The sequence below is a fragment of the Dreissena polymorpha genome, chromosome 13 (genome assembly GCF_020536995.1).
Source record: "Dreissena polymorpha isolate Duluth1 chromosome 13, UMN_Dpol_1.0, whole genome shotgun sequence".
Taxonomy (NCBI): domain Eukaryota; kingdom Metazoa; phylum Mollusca; class Bivalvia; order Myida; family Dreissenidae; genus Dreissena; species Dreissena polymorpha.
In genome coordinates, this window is record NC_068367.1 from 8,396,034 (window position 1) to 8,417,099 (window position 21,066).

The 21,066-nt window shown below is 37.5% G+C and overlaps 2 protein-coding genes across 2 annotated transcripts in view; one reads left to right on the forward strand and one right to left on the reverse strand.

Annotated features, from left to right (window-relative positions):
• LOC127855131 (uncharacterized) overlaps positions 1–18,630 on the forward strand; it is a 188,405-nt gene extending 169,775 nt beyond the window's left edge. The window contains exons 40-45 of the mRNA XM_052390515.1: positions 8,708–8,789; positions 8,918–9,027; positions 10,355–10,525; positions 10,963–11,116; positions 14,534–14,806; positions 15,120–18,630. Coding sequence (XP_052246475.1) covers positions 8,708–8,789; positions 8,918–9,027; positions 10,355–10,525; positions 10,963–11,116; positions 14,534–14,806; positions 15,120–16,069 — 1,740 coding nt within the window. The 3' untranslated portion in view covers positions 16,070–18,630. The remainder of the gene's footprint in view (positions 1–8,707; positions 8,790–8,917; positions 9,028–10,354; positions 10,526–10,962; positions 11,117–14,533; positions 14,807–15,119) is intronic.
• The window catches only part of LOC127855142 (uncharacterized), a 368,604-nt gene that overhangs the window by 59,296 nt on the left and 288,242 nt on the right, over positions 1–21,066 (reverse strand). The window lies entirely within an intron of this gene.

Sequence of the window (21,066 nt, forward strand, 5' to 3'; positions counted from 1 at the left end):
TTTCCTAAGCCTCCATCCAGGCGCTTGCTGCATGAAACCGTGGCCGCGTTACGATAATAATTTTAATGAGAATATACCGAAATGAGCAAAGCATTTTCGATCGAAGCTATTGTATTATACGCATTGAAGCATTGAAGTTGACGAATTGGCGTGAAAGTCAAATTGGTTGCGTTTTGAATACGCATGATATTGTATTTCTTTGCGTTTTTAAACATTTTACTAGGGTAAAAGATGCTGAAATATGAGCAGCTTATCTGGGACACTGTTTGGTTATATTGTACAATAAATTACAAAGAACTGTCTATTGAGCTGTGTGCGTCATTATTACGCTCAATGTCATTGGACCTATGATGTTGTTCAAGCTCATTTTGATTGGCATTTACATTGTTTTAAAATATCGCCCCTTTTCTTAGTAAATTTTAGCAGTTATAGCCATCGCGTTATTGTTGTATTAGCTGCATACTTTGTATTTCAGTCTTTAATTTGTTTAAGATTTACAGACAGTTAGTGTGTCACATACATACAATAGGTTTTAAACGATATTGTTAACTCACAGTTAACTCACATTAACAACAATGCATATACCAGGGTTATTAACTTGCCAATTCCTATTAAATCGCTAATGGTTTCTTGATTGCAGTAAGTGACTATTTTATTAGGTTAATTGGTGTTTATCTTCATGTTAAATGCGGTGATGAAATTATCACGTCTGTCTAACGCAATTTAACACATTGGCTCACTCAACGACCTAATTCGCACATGGGTGCAAACGTCAGATATGGCCATACCTAAGCCGTTTGTGACCAGTAACTTCAAATTGTGTTCAAATACAGAAAATGATCACTGCGTGGACCCATGATTGTGGCATGTATTGAATTTTGCTTAAATGTCATGTAAAGGTTTTAAGTCAGCTTATGTAAAATATATAGCATGGGTTTGATTTGTAAACAATGCTTTATGTTTGTGTGTAATATGTTCCCAATCAGCCTGTGCTGTACTTTCCACCTACATAAGTTTTATATGTAGAAGGTACTGGAATACCGTGCCTCTTTGACGGTGTAATGCTTTTCCTTTTACATTGTATTTGACCAAAAAATAACAATTACTTACGAGAGCACATAGGGTATTGCTGTTTGTCATTTTGGTTCAAGTTCCTCTTGAAATTTTTACAGTAACAGTTCAGTCCGTTAATATTTTTATCAATTTATATTATATACGTTAAATTGTCTTCCTTTTATTTACAGTAGTTTTATCTCGATAGCTTTATTTTAATGTTATAAATATGTTACTTGCGATCTATATAGCTGCTTATTCCGTAGGTTGGTTATATCGTTCGGAAAATTTCTGGAGCCGCCACCTTGTGTCCGCTGTTTAATCAAGGGCGGAACAGCAAAAAGCAAAAGCAACAACCTAGCAAAAAGCGACACCTATCTTCAGTCTTCTTCCGGATACTGGGAAATGCAGCATGCCGTTTTTGATCGCTCTGAATATTGGGTTTATTTCCAATTTATTTCCGTGTTTTGGTTGAGTTTTTGTTTAGACAAGTTTTAGTATTTGTCTAGCATTGTATTATCCGGATTATTTCACAGGTATCGTATTAAACTTTTGTTTAAGTTATGCCTTATCGCCAGTTTGTTATTCAGCGGCCACGTGACTTAATCGTTTACACAGTTAACTCTAAAAATGTTAATCTATGTCGTGCATTTGTTTAGACTTGTTTTAGTATTTGTCTTACAAATTATTATCGGTATTATATTCAATTTTTGTATTAAATTTTTGTTTAATTTATGCCTTATGGGCAGTGTGTTTTCAAGCGTCCACGTGGTTTTATCGTTTGCATAATTAACTGCGAGATGTTTATCAATGCCGTGAATTTGTTTAGACAAGTTTTATTATTTGTCTAACAAATTATTATCGGTGTTATTTTTTATCATTTTATTAAATTTTTGTTTAATTAATACCACAAACGCAGTTTTTATGTTCATGAACACTTTACGTTCTCTTTCAGAAAAAACTTAGAGAATGTTTATCATTTGCATTATATGCAAATAGTTCATGTGCCGTATAACAATCTGGTTTATGACCAGTAGTTGTTGAATATGTTTTACTCTCATATTTCATGTACGAAGGTCGCAGAAAACAAGATAAAGCACAGTGCAAGACGTTTACCTCGTTGTTTTGGCCATGCATTGGTCGACGTCAGACTATATGGCCCCCACCGTACTTCGGTCTTTGCACGGTACTGGGCAATGTCTCGACCACGCGGCTCTTTCCACACCTCGGTCGGCGTCAGACCATATGGCTCCCGCCATACATCGGTCTTTGCCCCGTGACGTTGACCAAGTGGCTTCGGCCATGCGTCGGTCGACGTCAGACAATATGGCTTCCGCTATACTTCGGTCTTTACCCGGTAACGTCACTGGTCATTTTATGACCGGTCCGTTCAACGGTCCCTGGTCTTTGACTGGTCCTGTCCGGGCAACATAGGACCTTCCAGAGCCGCAAGCGTGGAGAAGATACTGTTCCTGTTGACCTTCGCCATGCGTCAGTCAATGTCAGACCATATGGCTCCTGTCATACTTCGGTCTTTGCATTTGCACGGTACTGAGCATGACGTCGACCAAGTGGCTTCGGCCATTCGTCGGTCGACTGAAGACCATATGGCTCCTGCCATACATCGGTCTATGCTTAGTGACGTCAATCACGTGGCGTAGGCAATGCGTCGGTCGACGTCAGACCATATGGCTTCCGCCATTATCCGGTCTTTACCCGTTGACGTTACCGGTCATGTTATGACCGGTCCGTTCACTGGGCACTGGTCGTTGACCGGCCCAGTCGACGAGTACTGGGTAGTACCCGGTAACGTTACCGGTCATTTTATGACCGGTCCGTTCACCGGTCCAGGCACTGAGCAGGACGTCGACAACGTGGCTTCGACCATGCATCGACATCATAACATATGGCTCCCGCAATACGTCGGTATATGCTCAGTGACGTAGACCGCGTGGCTTTGGCCATGCGTTGCTCGACGTCAGATCATATTGCTTCCGCCATACTTCGGTCTTAACCAGGTGACGTCACTGGTCATGATATGACTGGTCCGTTCACCGGCTCCAATCCCTGGTCACCGGTCCCTTGTCATTGACCGGTCCGGTTCGGGCGATTTACCCGGATACGTCACCGGTCATATTATGATCGATCCGATCACTGCTCTTTGCCCGGTCCGGACACCGGGCAGATCGATAACCGGTCAACGTCAGACTATATGGCTACCTCTATCTCAGTTCCTTATTCCATGTTGGAGAAAAGGTAACTGAGAGAGGACTGATCCATAGGTCTGCCTACAAGCTTGACCGCATGCGGTCACAGCATTGTAGTTGGCTTGGGAGCTATCAGACTCAGGCCCAAGATGCTAAGGATCCGGAGAAACCTTATCCTCTCGTCCCTGCCTCAATTTACTTGTTGGAACCAGGAGTGAACTCGCGCAGAATTGCTCCTTTCACAGCAGATTCCCTTTTTGGAGGAAGGATACAGGCGGCAATCACGGCTGACCGGGAAAACCAGATCCTTTCTTCTCTAACGAGAAACAACTCTGGTCAGCGCCTAGGGGTTCTAAAGCGTCCTGCTTCTAAGCATCCGGCAACCCCGAGAGCCAAGAATACTAAGAAGAACAACCTTTTTCTCTAAAAGGCCTTCTTCTATTCCACATCCGACCTCTAACAGGCCGTCTCCCTATTACAGGTCGTCTTCCTATCGGAATTCGTCTGTAAAGGTTTCTTAAATTAAGGGCAAAACCAAGCCGGATCAGAAGACTTTCAAGCCTTCGACCAGCAAGGGCGGACGTCCTTGAGGTCACTCCTAGGGTTTTCCCTTTCTACCAACTCACCTCCGATGCCGGAGGTACCAGTTGCAGCCATACTTCTGCACTTCGCAAATCGATGGCTTATATTTAGGGATGCAAGAGGTTAACCTGTTAACCGGTTAACCTACCGAAACGTCCAGTTAACCTGTTACATTTTAAGGAAAAGTTTAACCTGGAAAAAATATATGATTATGTTTTTTTCAGTGAATATTTCGTACGATTTTACATTTTTCGCGTGACATACTGCCAACTTGCAAGGGCGACCAGTTAAAACAACATGACGCACCATTGACTGTAATAAATAACCTGTCAACAGTCAAAGTAGTCAAGCAATTAATCAATACCTTTGTGATAACAAATAAGGGGTCATTTTGATAACTGACACTACTGGTCTTTTGACTCGCTAAAATTTAACTAGCGAACTGCGGTGAGTGGGAGCTTATAGCGAAGACGCAATTAACACGTTTAGTGAACTCGCGATAAAAAACAGTTGAGACATTGGACGGCTTATTTTGATGTTTTGTTAACCAATATCCAAAACTGATTGCTCGCGAAAATACCGTGTTTATAAGTAACAATTTTATCACGAATTGAATTCGAAGTTAAAATCTTGACGAGTTAATGTCGTTTTTCTTTATCAAAAATTAATATCATTATGATAATTAACGTCCAATGATTCCACCATTACCGTCCGATGCAAGTTCTATTTAAGTAAGCAAATCATTAACTATTTAAATAATTAAACATCAATTAAAAATATTTAAAATTAATAAACCCGTTAAATTTAGTATTTGTGTAATTGCGTAAAATGTGCGCGCTATAGTACGTCGACAAACATACCTAACTATCAGTTTTGAGACCAGTATCAATAATACTTAGTTACTTCGCTATTACATAAATGTACTGATTATATTAAATATTCAACTTACATTTCGTTCAAAATTAATTTGATGTGTGTCCTTTATTTTACGCACATTTTTTTATTGTATAATGAAAATCAAACGATTCTACTTCGGCTACAAACGCTGAAATGCAAGCAACAAAATATGCAATTAGCGAATAAGAATAGATGCGGATTCGTTGAACACACATGACCCACTTTACATCGAATTCAAAGGGAAAACCATTTCTATATTAAGCCAATTTGAGTTTCAAAAATTATAACAGAATGAACAAAGAAACACACCATTTTTGTAAGCGATACGGCGCGATGGTAATATAAGCGGCCAAACCAAAAATAAGTTAATAACGCGTGAAAATGAACATTGTGTAGTTCTTTATTTTTTACCCTTATGCATTTACGCAGGAAAACTTAATAAAATATATAGCATATGTTGACAAAAGTATGAAAATATTTTTTATAATTCATTTTATTACGAAACTGGATTGTTATCAACGCAAGTGATTTCAAATTTGAAATTACTTTTGTTTCTACAGACCGGTATCACATATTTTATGTAATTTAAATGATTTAAACTTCTTTAGGCGTTTCCATTAACCGCTTAAAAACCGGTTACGGAAAAAGGTTAACCGGTTAATCATTTGTGTAACCTCTTGCATCCCTACTTATATTAAGTGTTTAACACTTTTTCTATTCTACAGACTTTTAAGTATGGTCGGAGTGGGGCAATTTCGGCTTGCCGTGAATTTCTTTCTCCACCCATTCTTGACCATTCGGCTCTGGCCACCGGTCGGTCTTTTACCGGTCCAGTCCCAGGTCTTTCTGCTGAGACGTCTTTTCCGAAAGAATACGTTCTCTTCAGCACTATCTCTTAATTTGTTAGTATTTATCTCAGAGCAATCCGCTTACGCAGAGTCCGATCCTTTCGTCTTTAGTTTCCCACATTCAGTGGTGACTAGACTAGGAGACTTTTGGCAGGAGTACCGCTTCTTTCACCGCAAACTTCCTTACATCTAGTACGGATGCGGGCAGGGAAGATTGGCGCGCTTACCTGGAACCACTCAGCCTGATCATCTCAGATATGTGGTGTCCTCAGGAGTATCACCTGCACATCAAAAATCTCGAAAAGCTAGCAGTCTTTCTAACTGTTTCTCGTTTCCAACACATCTTCGCGACTCCTGTGTCAACAGACAACACATCAGTTGTGGTTTACATCCAGGCACAAGGATGTATGCATGATCACCCCCTGTATCTGGAAACCAGAAACGTGCTCGTTCTTTGCAAGAACTTCAACATTTCTCTCTCGTTCAAACACATACCATGTCGACTCAACGCCCTGTCGAACAGTTTGTCTTGCAAACACCAGTTTTTTCTGCCAGATTGACCATTTCATCAGGAATTGACCAACTAGATTTTTCTCACATTCGGTTATCAACTGGTCCTCCTGTTTGCGACCAGAGACAACCACATACTTCCTGTGTAAGTGAGTCTAGTTTACAATCCAGCAGCGTTGGCGATTGTCGCGCTTTCATCCGCTTGAGACCAACTAGACTCTAACACCTATGTCTCACTTATTCTATTCCTCTATTTTGGAGTATCAAGGTGAGCTCTTGCCAGATCACCCTGGTGGCCAAGGAGATTCTGGTTTAACGACCTTCTCAGTCTCCTGTACGATATTCCAGGAAACTCACTCACAGGTCATATTTCCTATCTCAGAGAGATAGATTTTATAAGCTCCAGACATGTTCCACCACAAGTATGGCCATTATTTGATATTCCCTACAGAATAACATTTTTCTGTTAGGGCTTCAACTCTCGTTGCCTCTGCAAGGAGAAACTCCACCAGTCTACGATGCTTTCTGGAAGCTTTTCTCTGACTGGTGTATTCGAGGGCATATAGTTCCCTTAATCACTCTGCTAGACGCATAGAGCATTTTTTTCTTATTTATCTTCTTGAGGATAAAAAACTTTCTCTTACCTCCATCAAGGATACAGACTATGCTTCACATAACTTGGCTTTTCGTAAGTCATCACAAATCTATGCTGACCTACCTATTTCATGACCTAGCCATGAAACTTCAACGCTCTGTTTTTCGTTCCTTTAAAGGTTTTGACTTGCGTTCTTTGATCGCTTACGAGGTTCCTGATGACCCATTTCATCAGGCTTCCTAACAGTTCCTAAACACTTGAATACCGTTTTCCTACTTACTATGGCTTCAGCCAAACGGAGAAGTGAAATTCATGCTCTTTCTGTCGAAGACGACGATCTTCATTTTGATCGGATGGCTTCGTCACTTTGTTGTGTCAGCTAAGATTTCGTGCTAAATATCAACTCCCCTATATGGCTTCTAAACCCTTCAAGGTCGCAAGTCTTTCTAGAACTGTGGGACATAAAGATGAAGATAGACTGCTTTGCCAAGTCAGGGCTTTGAAGTTCTACATCAGCAGAGTAAGTTTATTCGAGGCTCTCGCTAGAGACTCTTCATTCCTTAAAAGGGGGAGGGGGCGATGTGTCTGCGGCTTCTTGTTGAGTAGCCTCAATTAAAAGGCTTTCTATTTTCTCTCTCATCAAGGGATTCATCCCTGTTTAAGAGCAGACCGCATTAATTACGAGCTATGTCAGTTTTGTGGGCGTATGTTATCACACCCCACCCTCTAACATGCTCCAACATACTTTCTTGTGGAATCCGACCACCTTCTGTTTTTATCTTCGTTCTCTGGAGTGCCAACAAGACAAATTGTAATTGTTGGGCCCCCTTGTTGTTTCACAAACGGTAGTGTCGTATACCACATAGACATACTTACTCTTTCCCGAGAAGTCAAAGTCAATACCGTACTAACGAAGATTACCTGATAACCCTTATTATGGGTTCTGCTATCATTAGCTGATAACCCTGGATACGGGTTCTGTTGTGATGGGGATTGGGGAGCTATATGCGAACCTTCCCACCGCAGCTGCAAATGCAGTTATATAGATAGCAGGTAACGTATATATGACGTTAAAACAAATTGTTACGTAAAACTAATTTTAATAATTAAATATTTACCTGCTATCGGTGAGTCCCTACTCCCACCCCGCTCTTCGACTAATATTTTAGATATATTGGAACAAGACTGAAGTTAGCTGTCGCTTTTTGTTAGGTTGCGTTACACAATGTTCCGCCCTAGCCTTTACTGCGGACACAGGGTGGCGGCTTCAGAAATTTTCCGGATAATACAACCAACCTACGGAAGTGGTAGCTATTTAGATAGCAGGTAAGTATTTAATATTTAAAATGAATTTTACTTAAAAAAGTTTGTTTCCGTTTCCAATAATCCAGCTGGCATTATCCGCTACTGACATATTTATGTATTATTGATGTATTAAGTTAAGTGACCAGCTGTAACACTTGGGCACAAGTATCCAGTGTGTTATAATTGTGAGATAATATCAAAGTTGGATTCTCAACCATCTTGTTTTTATGGCCGATTTTGAGCTTGTAGCGTACGTGGGTCGCTTATTGTCCTGTATTGGCCTATAGAAATGCCATTTTCTATCTGTTTAATGTTTTAGCCGCGGTAAGCTGCGGTCGATTTCGGCCACATTTAGAATGTTACAAACATTCTTGAGTCAATGCTTATTGAATTCTAAGAATTTTCGTTTGAACTTTCTTACTTACTGTAAACATAATATGATTGCAAATGCTGAACATCAGATAATGTATACGTCCATTGCATTTTACTCATGTTGATTATGTTTTTACCTCGATGCATCATTTAGTTTTATATACATTCACTTAAGGTCGACCTTTTACATGTCTAGAGCTTAGCCCAATCAGTTCTTCATTAAGACAGAATACACAATTCAGTATGTCGTCTTTGATCACCCTGTGTGAATCCATTTTCCAATCGACCACCTCTTATGACTGGATATTTGCCTGACAAGCCTGTGTTGTGATTTACAGGTGCTGTTTATGGCTGTTCTACTTACTTTGATATTCAAGAAACCAGCGGAGTTTGATGATGTGGAGGAACCTCGTGAACTGGGTTGGTACATTCTTCAAGTGATTAATTGGGAAATATTCGTGATAAAAGTTTTTGTCATTGTCTTGAAACGGTGAAAATAAAAATTCTTATTAATCCTTTGACAAATTAAGGTTCATATATTTCCAAAGATGATGATGAAGAGTACTTGAAGGCAGTTACTGAAGACCCTGATGTCCACCACAACCTTCGTCCCCCTTTACCAGCTCACCTTCTGAAGGCTATCCGCGAGCGACTCGGGGTAAATTCTTGCATTAAATATTGTGTATAGCTCACCTTAGCATGACGGCTATCCGCGAGCGACTCGGGGTAAATTCTTGCATTAAATATTGTGTATAGCTCACCTGAGCGTGAAGGCTATTGCGAGCGACTCAGGGTAAATTATTGCATTAAATATTGTGTATAGCTCACCTGAGCGTGAAGGCTATTGAGAACGACTTAGGGTAAATTATTGCATTAAATATTGTGAATAGCTCACTTTTGAAGGCTATCCGCGAGCGACTCGTGGTAAATTCTTGCGTTAAATATTGTGTATAGCTCACCTGAGCATGAAGGCTTTCCGCGAGCGACTAGGGGTAAATTCTTGCATTAAATATTGTGTATAGCTCGCCTTCTGAAGGCTATCCGCGAGCGACTCGGGGTAAATTATTGCATTAAATATTGTGTATAGCTCATCTGAGCATGAAGGCTATTGCGAGCGACTCAGGGTAAATTATTGCATTAAATATTGTGTATAGCTCACCTGAGCGTGAAGGCTATCCGCGAGCGACTAGGGGTAAATTATTGCATTACATATTGTGTGTAGCTCAACTTCTGAAGGCTATCCGCGAGCGACTTGGGGTAAAGTCTTGCATTAAATATTGTGTATAGCTCACCTTAGCATGAATGCTATCCGCGAGCGACTCAGGGTAAATTATTGCATTACATATTGTGTATAGCTCACCTGAGCGTGAAGGCTATCTGCGAGCGACTAGGGGTAAATTCTTGCATTAAATATTGTGTATAGCTCACTTGAGCGTGAAGGCTATCTACGAGCGACTCGGGTTGAATTCTTGCAATAAATGGTGTGTATAGCTCATCTGAGCGCATCATGCTCATTTTAAACATTTGTGAAAGCCTTAAGCCTGTTTGTTTTACCTTATCTCTTATCTTGTGAACACACAAGATATAGGCTCACCTGAGCGCAACAGGCTTATTTTAACCTTTCGTGAAAGCGGTTAGCCTGATTCTTGTCCTTATTTCTTAGGTATCTTGTGAACACACAAGAGTGAAGGCATTTATCCCATTGCTTATCAGTGTCTCTTATCTTGTAAACACACAAGATATTGCGGTTATTGCTCAATCCTTATGTTACTTTGTTAAAACATTTGTTCCAATGATATATCAGCAGATTGTTGCTATATGACAGTGGATATGGTGTCGACATTCGATGTAGTTTAGCTAAAGTAAGTAGGTTTTTAAATGTCTGTGCCACTTGTAAAATAAATATGTTATATGACGGCTCATGAAACGAAAATCTGATCTGAAACTGAAATCAACAAATAGCCTCTTATTTGTTTATGTTCCAGCTTGAGTGGATCATAGATGTTGCCATTCGAAACATTATCATCCATTTTGTGTATTTGAGCATCGTCATACTGGCAATCACTGGCCACAAGAACGTTTCCACTTGCTACGAGACCAGCCTTTCAGTCAGGAAAATGTTTGATGACAACAACCTAGGGTTTCAACAGGAAGACGTGGGTACAATTTTGCATTTAGCAACAACTAGCAGTATGTTGGAATCTGTCTACTTGAAATGCTCAAATTAGCCCACCTAGTAACAATGAAGAGCTTTTGTGATAACCTTTGCCCAATCGTGCGTTAACACAATTGGCCTTGGGAATACATTAGAGGCAGCGTAATTAAAATGTGTGAAAACATCTGTCCAAATTAAGTCACGTGGTGTCAAATTTAGGTCAAAATTTCAAATATTAAAAATGCTTTGAAAAATTGTCCTAATGAGATCTTGGCTGTCTTTGAAACAGATTAAATGTTGTTTTTTAAATCTAAGTCAGGCCTAAGTTAAAAGAAAGTTTGGGAACATCTTTATGAAACTTGGTCAAATGTTGGATTATATCTCGGTCAAGATAATCTTAAAAATCTTGAAGTTGCGACCATGATTTCAAAACAACAGGTATCAACTCGTGAGGATGTTTACTCCTACCTCCACAAGACTGTTGTACCCCTGATGAGCAAGATGTCAGACACTGCAGAAAGAGAACTCTCAATGGCGTCAGAATTTTTCCTTGTTGGTGGTTACAGGCTTAGGCAGGCAAGAATATCCAAAGGTTGGTTGAATTGTATAGTGCAGGTCTACCCATAGATAAAATCAAGAAGACGCAGCGGGACCCTAAATAATCTCAGAAATACACACACTTTATATTGCTTCTGTTCATCAATCAGGTAGGTTGATTTTAATATTTCAGGTCTGCCCATAGATGAAGTCGGGACCTATAAATAACCTTAGAAATACTGTTTATCTATAAGGTTCATAAATGCTAGCTGTGTTGTGATGTGTGGGGCCAAAACTATAACTTAAAACAATTTGATACCTATACATTTTAGGAAAGTCAAACCTTATCAATTATGTCTTTCATGTCATATAACATTGCTGATGTAAATTTGACGACATAATGTTATTAAATAACATGAAATCAAAAAAAAAATGTAATAAAAAGTGTCTTGTCTAGCACAAGCATTGTTAGGCCCCAACTTTCAGAGAGATAGCAATGGGTCGTATCGATTTGCTGTACATCAGTCATTTGTGTGTGTCAATTGTAACTCGAACAGTTTTGCGGATTGAGTGGTGACAATACACAATTGTACTGATCATGATATTACTTCTTGCACCAGGGTTTTATGCCTCCAACGGGCGGCATATAGTTTTTGCACGGTGGGTAAGTCTCTCTGTCTGTCCGTCCGTCACACTTTTCTTGTCCGCTCTTTAATTCGAGATGTTCTCATACGATATTCACCCAACTTGGTCAGAAGTTGTATCTAGATAATGTCTAGGCCAAGTTCGAACATGGGTCATGTCGGGCCAAAAACTAGGGCACAGGGTCATTTAGTGCGTTTCAAACATTCAGCATGTTGCCCGCTCTCTTATTTAAGTAGTTTTCATCCGATCTTCCCCAAACTTGGTCACACGTTGTATCTTGATAATGTCTATGTCAATTTAGAACACGGGCCATGTCGGGCCACAAACTAGGTCACGGGGTCACTTAGTGCGTTTTTAAAATTCAGCATGGTGTCCGCTCTCTTCTTCAAGTAGTTTACTCCGATCTTCACCAAACTTGATCACAAGTTTTATCTAGATGATCTCTAGGCCAAGTTTGAACATGGGCCATGCCGGGCAAAAAAGTAGGTCACGGGTTCCTTTAGTGTGTTTTAAACATTCAGATGGTGTCCGCTCTCTACTTTAATATATAGAAGTGAAATTCCAGCTGCTGGAGCAGTATTTTTCATCCAATCTTCACCAAACTTGGTCACAAGTTTTATCTAGATAATGTCTAGGCCAAGTTTCAACATGGGCTATACCGGGCAAAAAAACTAGGTCATGGGGCAACAAACTAGGTCAGGGGTTCACTTAGGGCGTTTTCAACATTCAGCAGGGTGTCCGCTCTCTATTTCAAGTTGTTTGCATCCAATCTTCACCAAAAATTGTTACAAGGTTTATCTAGATTATCATTTGGCCAAGTTCACCTGCAACACATAACAATACACCATTATCCACATGCTTTAATGTGCCATGAAAAAGACTGCCATAGAAACAAGAATATTGTATTCAACGCATTGCTTTAGTAAATATATGAAAATGTTATTTGCATCTACAAACTGCAGAAGATAACATATGTAACAAACAACCAAATTTAAATAGTGAACACGTGTTATGAAGCAACTAATAGTTAAATGAAACAAATGCGATGTCTATCTCAAAAACATTTACAAAGTTATGCTTTTGTAGTGACAAAGTTACAATTTGGGGCATCCGTGTTGTGTGGACACATTTCTTGTTTGCTTTATTTATCTACAGAGCATGAACCAACAACTTATTACTCAATCTTGATGAAACTTGGTAATATTTTCATCTTGACAAAATGTAGCTTAATTTTAATTCGGGTTATTTGCATAAAAAATCTACTTCAGCAGGTCAGTTCATAGAAAAATGGTTGTTACCATTCAAGTGAAAGCGTTTATGAGTTTATAACTCCAATTGTGTCACAGTGCTTACCTTGACATTTTCTTGACTGACTTCGTATCTGGGTAAAATGAATATTAAAACTATGTCAGCTGGTCGAATCTTTTGGTGGAAATCTTTGTTACCAGATAAGATGCAGCATTTGTGACTCAATTTTAATAAATTGTATTTGTTGGCAAAAATGGTTGTTGTTTTTTCTCTGTAAGATATGGCATACATACATACAAGAATGTAAGTGAAGACTATTTTACGTACAGGTATTTTATGGTTTAATTGGTTTCATTAAGTAAGTTCTAAACGTATATTCATGAACAATTAATAGAATTTAATATTTCAAGAAATATTCCGCATGCATACTATAGAGATCTAGCTGTAAGTATGTAAATCTTTTATTTGTAATATATTGTACATTAGAAAGGCTACTACTGAATTTCTTTGTGTAAAATAATAAATCATGCAGATTTAAGGGGTTTAATGCATGTGCCAAAAATGTCGGACCAAATAAGCCTGTGCAGTCCGCACAGGCTAATCAGGGACAGCACTTTCTGCTTTATCTGGATTTTTGCTAAGAATCAACTTTCTTTAAACAGAAAAAATAATAGCGGAAAGTGTCGTCCCTGATAAGCCTTTGCAGACTGCACCGGATAGTCTGACCAATATCGTATCAATATCAGAATAAATATAGGATCAGGCACTCGTTGTCATATCATACCATATTTTATTAAACGAGTTCAGGAATTTTGTTAGTAAGCGAGCCTTTTGCGAGCTTACTTACGAATTTCCTGGACGAGTTATATAAAAAATGGTATGAAATGACAACGAGTGTCAGATCTTTTTTATCACATGCTTTTAAATAAGCAAATTTTATAAATATTTACGCAAACATAATTATAAATCCCGAATGGAGTTTACATGTCGTGACGTCATTTGACGTTGCAACGTCATTTCAGCAAAATAACAAAATGCAATTGATCAATCGAACGAAAGTAAGCAAATGAAATGTTTAAAAAGTATATTTCACATGTGTAACATACAAATATTCGTAATGGTTATATCACGAAGGAAACAGGGTATGACATGTGATAATGTCAAATACAACCTTACACACCTGAACAATTATAATATTTAAGATAATCTTATTATTGGAGATTTTTATCAAAGCATCCTTCATTCAGAACTAAATACCTATGCTTATTTTATGATGCTGACTAAGATTTTTGTTTTAGGCCCATTAAAAAGCAATTTAAGAGGTATGTGTTTTGAGAATGTGTTTTTCAGTCACAGATATGTATTTTAACATTTTCGTATGTGAACAAATATGCCATTTTCTCGCATGTCGGTCTTTTCTTTTACATAGACTTGAATTATCAGGGAATCATTTCAACAATGCTAGTTTATGATCTTAGTTTTAGTGATTAGAACATGTTGAAAACTTAGTTTAAAACATGTTATACAGCAAGTATAAGCAAAGATATATGTGAATTACTTGATAAAATTGTACATACAGGCGAATGTGGACCAATATTCATAGAAGGCCTTCCGCGAGGCTGTCAGCCTTCCTACTCCATGTTTATTGAGGACAGGAACAGATACAACATGTCCTGGGAGAACCTTATTGATCCAGTGAATAATGCTACATCCAGCAATCTCACGGCTAGTATAGGCCCTTGGAGCTTTCAGTCCGCTTGGTCTCTGAAGACTCTGCCCTTTGCAGGCGTGATTGATACATATTCAGGTGGTGGATTTGTTCTGGAAGTTGGGGCCAGGGAGGATCCTACTGGTTAGTTAGGGAGCGGTCTTTTTTTTATTCTTTATGATTTCTTGCAATAGTGATGCTATTGATAAACAACCAACTAATCCTTTTTTGATTTAGTTTTATTAATTTATTTGATTAATTAAAAAGATTTCGACAGTTGTACGAAAATTTTGGTTAACGCAATGCAATCTTAGTGATTGTTTATACCATTAAACGCAATGTTTCATGAGGAAAAAAATTACAACATTACCAAATTACAAATAAAATATCAGAAAAAAAATGATTTTGTGTTTATGGGCTTAAAAAGCTTATTTTATTTCCGTTTTTATTGTTTTAGATAAAATTACTGGGCTTGCTAAAAATGGATGGATTGATGATTACACCCGAGCTGTGTTCCTGGAATTTACTCTTTACAACGCAAATGTGGACATATTTACAGTCGCAATATATTTATTTGAATTTACAAATAGAGGCAGTATTCACACTTCGAATCACGAATTTTCCACCCGTCTATATTACTACTCCTCAAGCTACGAGGTATTCACAACCGCGTGCGAGGTAATATTTGTCATATTCAACATACTGTTTGTTTACTTTGAGATTAAAAAGTACAAGACGCTTGGAAAATCACATTATTTCTCAGACTTCTGGACAGTAGTTCAACTCGGTCAAATAGCTCTTGCCTTTTCACTGCTTGGTGTGTTTGTCCACAGAACACTTACTGTAGCAAGTGTAATGGCTGGCTTTGAAGCCCCTAACAAAACGTATTTTATCAACTTCTATGGGGCCCTTTTCTGGGACTATGTACTGACTTACGTTATGGCAGCTCTTGTTACAGTTGTTATCATGCAAACCGTAAAATTCCTTAGCTTTAATAGGAAGATTTTAATTGTGGCTGAGACATTACATTTCATGAAGGGGACCCTGTTGGCTTATGCTTTAATATTTGGCATCGTCACTGTCGGCTTTGCGTCTATGGCATATATGCTGTTTAACAGCTTTTCCTCATCTTATTCTTCATTCAACTCTGCTTGGAATACAAACATGCTGTTGTTGCTTGGTGACTCAGGGATTTATGAGCTTTTGTATGAAGCAAGTCCTATTCTAGGACCAGCATTTATAGTGACATTCGCAATGATTTTACAGTATGGCATTATAACGTTTGTGCAGGCAATTATAAACATGGGCAGAAATGTTACCAATGCACGACGGAACAGAATGAAAAATAGATTAGAGATAATAAATTATGTCTCTGGCAAACTTAAGACTATCTTAGATATTAAGTAAAACAGCCAGTGAAAATCATTTGACGAACGACTGTTGATTTATTATGTCTTGTAAAGGGATACTGGTGTTTAATCCTCTACTTGAGTGATGTAAAACAAATGTAACTGATGATGTTTTATCCATGCCCATCTTTTCGTTTTTTGTTTAGCTCGTCAAGAATGTATGTACCAATTATTTAAATTGGATCAAAGTGTATGAAACATCCTGGGTTGACAGGCCAATTGTTTGTGTTGTCTTATCATGATTGTTCGGGGTAAATCTTTTTATTCTGAAAAATATTTTCTAACAAATTAATGATTTTTACACAAGATTTTAGAACCTTATGACTCAACACCATTCCTCCATGATGACATGATGACTATGTGTAGGTTCTTTCCTGTTGTTAACTTGCAAAGTGCAAATTAATCATCTTTGATTGGAACTTTCCAGATTAAATTACAAGCAGGAAAACTTAAAAAAACATGTAAACCAAAATTAAACAACATTTAACAGGTATGGCTTAGATTCTACCTTTCAGTCAAAGTCCGGACTGGCCTTGTACTTACACTGAATGAACTTGTTAAATTGTTTTAAAAGACACAAATATTGATACAAGCGGATATATGTTGTCATGTGTTGATGCTAAGGTTTGTGCCTCAATTTTATGCGAAAACGTCATCAGATTTTTGTATAAATGTTATTTTGATGAACGTAATAATTGACGGAAAAAATAATAAATCTGCAGTTTTGATAATATATTCAATGTCATATGTATATGCCTGTATGGCATTGACCACTGTTGTCTTTAGTGTGTATTATATGTATGTTTAATCACGGGCTGAAAGCCTAATGTATTCTAAAATAAACCTTTACACTGTCAGAACTGTAAGGTGTCTAGTGTAGAAATATGTGTATGCGTAAATGAGATGGTATATATAATTAAGCATCGAGGTTGTTTTGTATTTGTATTGTTGCAGTTTGCATTTTTAAGTATTTTTCTTGTTATTGTTAGTTGTGTTACAATACATTAACAAGTTTTGACTGATCATGTGTATCTCTGTGTCTTGTATACAGATTGACAGTTGAAATACAGGATTTACTTGTCATATTTGGAGAAAGTTAAAATAATAATTGTCATATACATCTCCCATGCTTGTTCGTCAAGGTCACGGTAAGAGACATACCTTTTAATTTCTACTCCATAGCATTCGCTTTTCTTGGCGTATTTTAATATTTCTTAAGAATTTAAATGATCTTTAAAAGTCATGTCTATACTTCAAAAAATGAAAATTGTCATAGCTGAAAGCTCGAGACATTATACAAGAATCATATATACCGGTAGTAATTGTACTAGTTTGTTTTGTTTAATTGCTGTACATTTACATTTAATATTACGAGTTGTGTTATTACAATGGAGGAGAATACAATTGCTATAATGTATTTTTCATGTGGTATATTTTTATGCCCCCTTCGAAGAAGAGGGGGTATATTGTTTTGCTGGGTGTCGGTCGGTCTGTCGGTAGACCAGTTCGTTTCCGATCTATAACTTGAGAACCGATTGGCTTGATACTTCCCATGTGCATTGGCGTTAGACAGTAGATTGCCCCTAGTAAAATTTGGGTAACTAGGTCAAAGGTCAAGGCCATTGTTACTCTAAGTGGGAAGTCGTTTCCGATCGATAACTCGTCCACTTCTTCACTGATTGGTTTGATACTTCCCATGTACATTGGCCTTGGACAGTAGATGACCCTGTTGAAATTGGGGTTACTAGATCAAAGGTCAAGTTGTCTGTCACAATAAGTGTGAAAATCGTTTTCGATCAATAACTCATCATTGAATAGACCGATTTGCTTGATACTTATCATGTGAATTGGCCTTGGACAGTTAGATGACCCCTATTAACATTTGGGTCACTAGTTGATGTTTGAGTCTAACTAAATGACTTACAGATTAAGTTTCAGTTTCATTCCGGTCCTTTGATTTTTGGTATATAACACCTCCGGATTTTTTTCCGAAACTGTTTCAGATTCTTCCCTGATTTTGGGGTGCGCGTCTGCCTGCAAGACGTTTAATGCTGAGTTTTGTTTTAAAATAAAGGCTTAAAACTTCAGTTTTCACGATTTTCCATTAACATCAGTGTTAAGTATGCAATTCAGTTATTTTACAGTCCAAGGCCGTAACTGTTTCAAGTATCATTGAACCATCACTTCATCATGATGTTTTAATTGGGATATAGCTGCAGTGTGGCTTCAAAGTGAAGTAGGGGACATAATGTTTCACAAACACAACTCTTGTTTATATTGTTTTGAAAAATATTCATATTAAATGACAAATGAGAAACAATAATAAGTACTAGCAGAAAATCATATCAATATCAATTTTGCCTTATACTTATTAATATAAATAGTTGTAAAACCTTTTTAGTAGAAATACTGTTATTATGAGTCAATATTTAATAGTTCGGACAATGTTTGTTGAAGAATCAATAGCTTGTAACCTACATGTAGATGATACCTTTCTTTCTGTAAATGTTCTTGTTTCGACCAGTTTAACGTGTTTCGATATTAAACCTTTAAAATAAAGGTAGCATTCTTTTGTTATTCAAATCATAAATGAACACGGTATTTTTTCCCCAAAACTTCATTGGAATTCTCTATAACCGATTGAACACGTTTCGATTAAAAGCATTATGGTAATGGGAACTTCGCTATCAGTATCGTTTTTGAGGCAAATTAACACAATTTTGATCTAGTTGATTGCTTTCGAAAGTTCTGTAATATTTCAAGAAAGGCATTAATAGCCCACGTATTCAACACATCTAACTCATACGTGCTGCTTAAAAACGTTTATGGTTTATATTTTAATTAAAAACTATAAAAGCTAGTTAAGAGTATTCAAAAACAAAAACACAACGGTTATTTTTATATTTACATTCAAAACAGCATCTACTAAACCAGAAAAATATACTTGTTATGAAAAACCACAGCGGCGAGTTAACTGTATACTGTATATGCCAATGCTGGTTAATAAGTCTATGTTTGAATCGGTATCAAGTGGGGTCAAATCTTGATTACGGTTACCAGCTTAAAAAGGTTGTCGCCACTTATTTTCGCCATTTAAAAAAAGTTTTCGCCATTATTTTGTCCATGATATTGGCCAAAACTCGGACTCGATTGAAACAGTATTGTTCCAGTTAAATAGCATACTAATACCTAATCTATTTATATGTATAATACATAATATCAACTTATCACAAAATGTAACTTGAATGTTTTTCCAATGTTATTTTAGAAAAGCAATGGCGAGTAGATTTTATTAGTGTTACTTTAGTCGTGTTTCCTTAATAAATAGAACCCGGCGCGGTAGTTCAATAAGTAAACGAGTACAAAATAAAAAAAAACATGTAGAAACGCAGTGTTATTCAGTATTATTGTCTCTGAAAAACCATATGAACAGGCTGTTTTAGATTATATCTTATGTATTTAATTTTCATCGACACATTTAAATTTGAATGACATTTGTCATTTCCAACAAGTATCTTGACGTATGATCGCAAATACCAACGGTCCGGTAATCCCCGATTGGAAAGAACTTACATTTACGATGACGTTTTTTCTCCTTATCTATCGTCTACATGGATTAACACCTTTGATTAACGCTACAAACGCGTGTACGTTTCTGGAACCGCGGCAAAACGTTACATCGCCACGTTTCGAACCGGGTTAGATCTCCCCGAGAGGTTCGCAACGCGCAGGAATACACGGGCTACTATTATAACAACGAGATTCCGGATTCCGGAAGGCAGACGATAAAAGTAACAGCATGGGCCGATTAAATGGAAACCTGTATTATACGATGGAGTAATATCGGTGTGTGTTTTAAATCAAGTCAACTGCATAAGTTCGAGTACCAAACAACGACATCAAGAAACTGTTGTTGTATGTACAACAATGACGTCACTCTTCTTCAACTTCATGTTAACATCCCTCTGAGTTTTAGAAAGCAATGATTCAAGGTCCCTGCCAATAAAGGATAGACTTGCTGTAAGCATCTACTGCATGCTGTCGGCGTTGCTGACTTTTTAGGCTGTCAGTTCTGCTTGACTTTGCATAGTAACATGTTCTGCTGATCAATTTTAATACGTTTTAAAGGAACTTTAGTTAATATAATACCTCACTCCGATTTCCAACACATATGCGTAAAAAATAAATTCACAACATAAATCAAAGCGCTGAAGGCATTGAAGTTGTTCGCTATTACATAATTTTAGACGCAACTCATTTTTCAAAATTAATCGCAAGTTTGAAATCAACACAAGCCAATCAAAATTATAAAGAGTGTGTCTTAACGCACGGGTCGAGATGTGTGTGCACTTCTTATCATCCTATTTATTTTATAGAAATAACTTAGGCAAAATTACAACAACATGCCACCTTTTGACGTTCAGAAAGCATAGTAAGTATGATGAAAATGGTAATGAAAACTGAAAATAAAGACAATTTGCAATCACCACCATATAAAGTGAATATTGTTTGAATATCGAATACCTATCTTACTAAGAATATAATTTCATTATGGAAATTCCCTGTACAAAACGTTTGATTTTTGACACCATATACAAATTCACAATATACAATAAGATGCATGAATAAATAAAAAATAAGAAAGCTGCGAGCAATACATTTACTCACGACTAAGGTAGTTATAAAGACAGCCATGTTAACTCGTACTTTGTTGTTTTTGCATTACTTGCTACCCTAGCAGTTCACACTGTGTCAACAACTCTGACCTAAACATGGGTATAGAGCACTAATGCGCTTTTCGCCGTAGAGCTCTGTTTTACCTAGCTTTTCGCCTTAAATGACTAACATAACGCCAGCAGACACGCATGAATATATTCGAGTATTTCATAGGCTGATTCAAGATAAAAACCTCTAAACTTTGGCTACATCACTGTATGCTCGGCGCAAAGGATGTATCACTTTTGTGTAAGGAATTCCGGTCTACTCTCTATATGT